The sequence below is a fragment of the Centroberyx gerrardi genome, unplaced genomic scaffold (assembly GCF_048128805.1).
Source record: "Centroberyx gerrardi isolate f3 unplaced genomic scaffold, fCenGer3.hap1.cur.20231027 Scaffold_129, whole genome shotgun sequence".
Classification (NCBI taxonomy): Eukaryota; Metazoa; Chordata; class Actinopteri; order Beryciformes; family Berycidae; genus Centroberyx; species Centroberyx gerrardi.
Genome location: NW_027605268.1, coordinates 1 through 3,166, shown reverse-complemented (window position 1 = coordinate 3,166; position 3,166 = coordinate 1). Strand labels below are relative to the sequence as shown.

At 43.4% G+C, this 3,166-nt stretch overlaps 1 protein-coding gene across 1 annotated transcript; it reads left to right on the top strand.

Moving 5' to 3' along the window:
- Positions 1–272: 272 nt before the first annotated feature.
- On the top strand, positions 273–2,984 carry LOC144538344 (ras-related protein Rab-6A-like; the record flags this gene model as incomplete). The annotated part of the gene is made up of 4 exons (XM_078282407.1): positions 273–439; positions 1,602–1,660; positions 1,899–1,952; positions 2,879–2,984. Coding segments are annotated over exons 1-4 (298 nt in total), but the record flags the coding sequence as incomplete, so codon positions are not given.
- Positions 2,985–3,166: the final 182 nt, after the last annotated feature.

Here is a 3,166-nt window from a genome sequence, read left to right as displayed (position 1 = left end):
TTAAGTGTACCCTACAGTATTTGTACTTGAGTAAATATTCCAGTTATTGTTACTCTTTATACCCGTGGTTATAGCCACATACTTTGAAAAATTCCTGCAGATCAGTTGTGCTCGGCCTAGCATAACTAATCTGCGAACTAAGCGAAATTGAAATATTGCAATACGGACACAAATGAAGCTCTATACTAGGGTGATTTATCTTTGTAATTTATGTTTGCCGTTAACCGCTTGGTTGCGCTATTTCACTTCCGTAAGCTCAAGGCAACAATAGTGGTAGCTAGTGCAAGATACACTATTTGCTCCTCTACGGTCTAGACATCATTAGCTAAATCAGCTAGCTGTTGTTTATCTTTTGATAAAATGTCAACCACGACCGGCGGTGGAGAGTTTGGCAACCCTCTACGAAAGTTCAAACTCGTCTTCTTAGGCGAGCAAAGTGGTAAGTTGGGGACGATGTATTTGAGCCGTGTGTTAATTTGGTGTGAGCTAACCGTTAGCTTGCTACTGGTCTGAGCTAGCCTGCTACTGGCTAGCGGGGTACCGACTGGGCATCATCAGCCGGTGCTGATACAGGGCGAGACGTTTTTAGTTAACTGTCGAAGTGGGCCGAGAGAAAGGTGATGGTTCGGACGAGTTTTGTCACTTGTGATGATGTCATTATCTAGCTAGCTAACGTTACCCCGCTGAGCTAGCCAAACACCTCACTGCTCGTTTAAAAGGCCAACATTAGTACTTACCAGTTTGACCAGCTGTTTGCTATCAAAGCAAACAGTGAGAACAACTAATTAAGCTACATACTGGATTGTTTCTAAATAAAGGCTGTGGGACAAGGGTCCTTTCCCTGACCGATGGTGTATGATGCATCAGCATCATCTCACCACGTAACTCTGCCGCTAACGTTGGCTAACTAGCATTAGCTGTGCTAGGCTAAAATATGCAAGCCATAATATTGACGTATGCTAACCAATTTTACCCCTAATGGGATTTCCAAGAGCTTAGTACGAATCTTTGTTTCCAAAACAAGACCTCATACATGCGGCTAGGGGGCTAAATAAGTCACCCTAATGTGTTGATGTAGCGTTGTGTTGTGTGTTAGTCAGCTGTTAGCTTGTTAACTCACTAGCTTGGTACCCACAGATGCTTCTTGAAAAGCCACGTCGGCCAGTGGGTCCAGGCCAATCTGCCTGATCCAGCCTCAGCCATTTAACGCTAGCCACAGAGCATTTACACTGTCGTTAATTTGACGTGATTGTATTCTAGAATTGTTTTTCTAATTTACCCATGGCATTGTCCCATAACGGGACAAATGTAAAAAGTCGATTTCCATAATCCGAGATTTGTGGCTCCACCCTAATTGCCAGCTCAGCGCGTGGGTTCAGTAGTCCACATCGCATCAATGATGATAGCACTTTACTCAGTATGACCATATTACAATGTCACTGAGTCATATTGATTTTTTGTGAGATTTCCAAATCATTGTGGGTGCATCCTGAGTGCATGATGTCAGTAATGAAGTTTTGGCCATGTATGTTATGTTCTACCTTTGAGTGGCAGGACACATCTAAACGTAGGCCTATATGTTTCTGTCCTTGTCTATACAGTTGGAAAGACCTCGCTTATCACCAGGTTTATGTATGACAGTTTCGACAACACCTATCAGGTAAATATAAATTTAACAAGTCTTCACAACATATATTTGTATATATATGGAATTAGTGACATAACCATCTGTGTATGATTTATACCTGCTCTTACACACTGACTACAAGTGTGTTTTGAAATATGTCCCTATAACGAATATAGTGTGAGCAGTTTCCTAGAACACCTTTCCCTGTTGAGTCATGCAGTATCCATTATTGTGCAGATGACTAAGCTTTAATGCAATAATTGTCTCACAGGCAACAATTGGCATCGACTTTTTGTCGAAAACCATGTACCTAGAAGATCGTACGGTAAGCTCTGTCATTTTCACTGTGATTTTGATCATTCCCATTGCCTTAGTGTTAACTCTTAAGGACACTTAAAGCATGCATTTAGTCTGCTTTTTATGTAGGAACCACCGATTATTAGGCTATCCTTTCACCATTTCACGTTGTGTTGTTACCTCATTTTACCATTCATTTTGTTAGACCTATGACGTGGTTTTAGTTCTATCATCATTTCAAGTTTTTTTTCCTTCCATCCTTTTGCTGGGTCATGAAATCCACCCATTCCCACGTTCTTTGCACGGTTGGCCACAGATTCGGCTGCAGCTCTGGGATACAGCCGGACAGGAACGTTTCCGCAGCCTCATCCCCAGTTACATCCGCGACTCAGCCGCTGCTGTGGTGGTTTATGACATAGCCAGTAGGTATCATGGCCTTGCCTCGCCTCCTTGTCCTTCCCTTAGTATGCGGAAGGGCAGAAAAAGAGCATTTACCAGCCTGGCAACCCCACTGGACAGCATAATGAGAGCATCGTCTGCTTTAGATACATTGAAGCATTTCTCCAGTTGAAGTTTTGATGGAGCTCTGAAGTTCAGTGTCCAGAGGGGTTTATGCTTCTTAAATGCTGTTACAAATGGGGCTGATGTCAGGAATAAAGGAAAATGCCTTCAGATGTCGCCTTATGGGCAGAGAACCGCCATAACAACCTAAATAACGTTTCAGCAGGGGCTCCTTGTGCATGTCTTGTCAGAGGAACGTCACTCACAAGCTGGTCCTCTCTGACCCTATACTGCATTTGAATGATTTTCCCTATTCCTCCGTGAAAAAGGCCATTTTCATCTCTGCTGCTTGGCTTGCAGTTCCTTTATGTCTTTCCTGTTCTCCATTTTTCTCTTTTCTGTCTTTCCCCTCTTTTTTTTTCTTTCTCTTCTCCCCCCCGTTCCACTCCTCAGGTCCGGCTCCAGCTGTGGGACACTGCTGGACAGGAGCGTTTCCGTAGCCTAATTCCCAGCTACATCCGTGACTCCACCATTGCTGTGGTAGTTTATGACATCACCAGTGAGTCAGGGCTGTACTCTAACCATTCTGTAGGGAAGTAGAGCCGTGGGAAGGAAGCTACAGTATCTTGGCATAGTGTGCTCCCTTTTTATTTTTGCCAAGATTCACCAGGCTAGCGACATAGAAATTCTGTAACTCTTCTTTCCTTCTTCAAGCTTCTCCTACTGAATACTTTTGCTTAC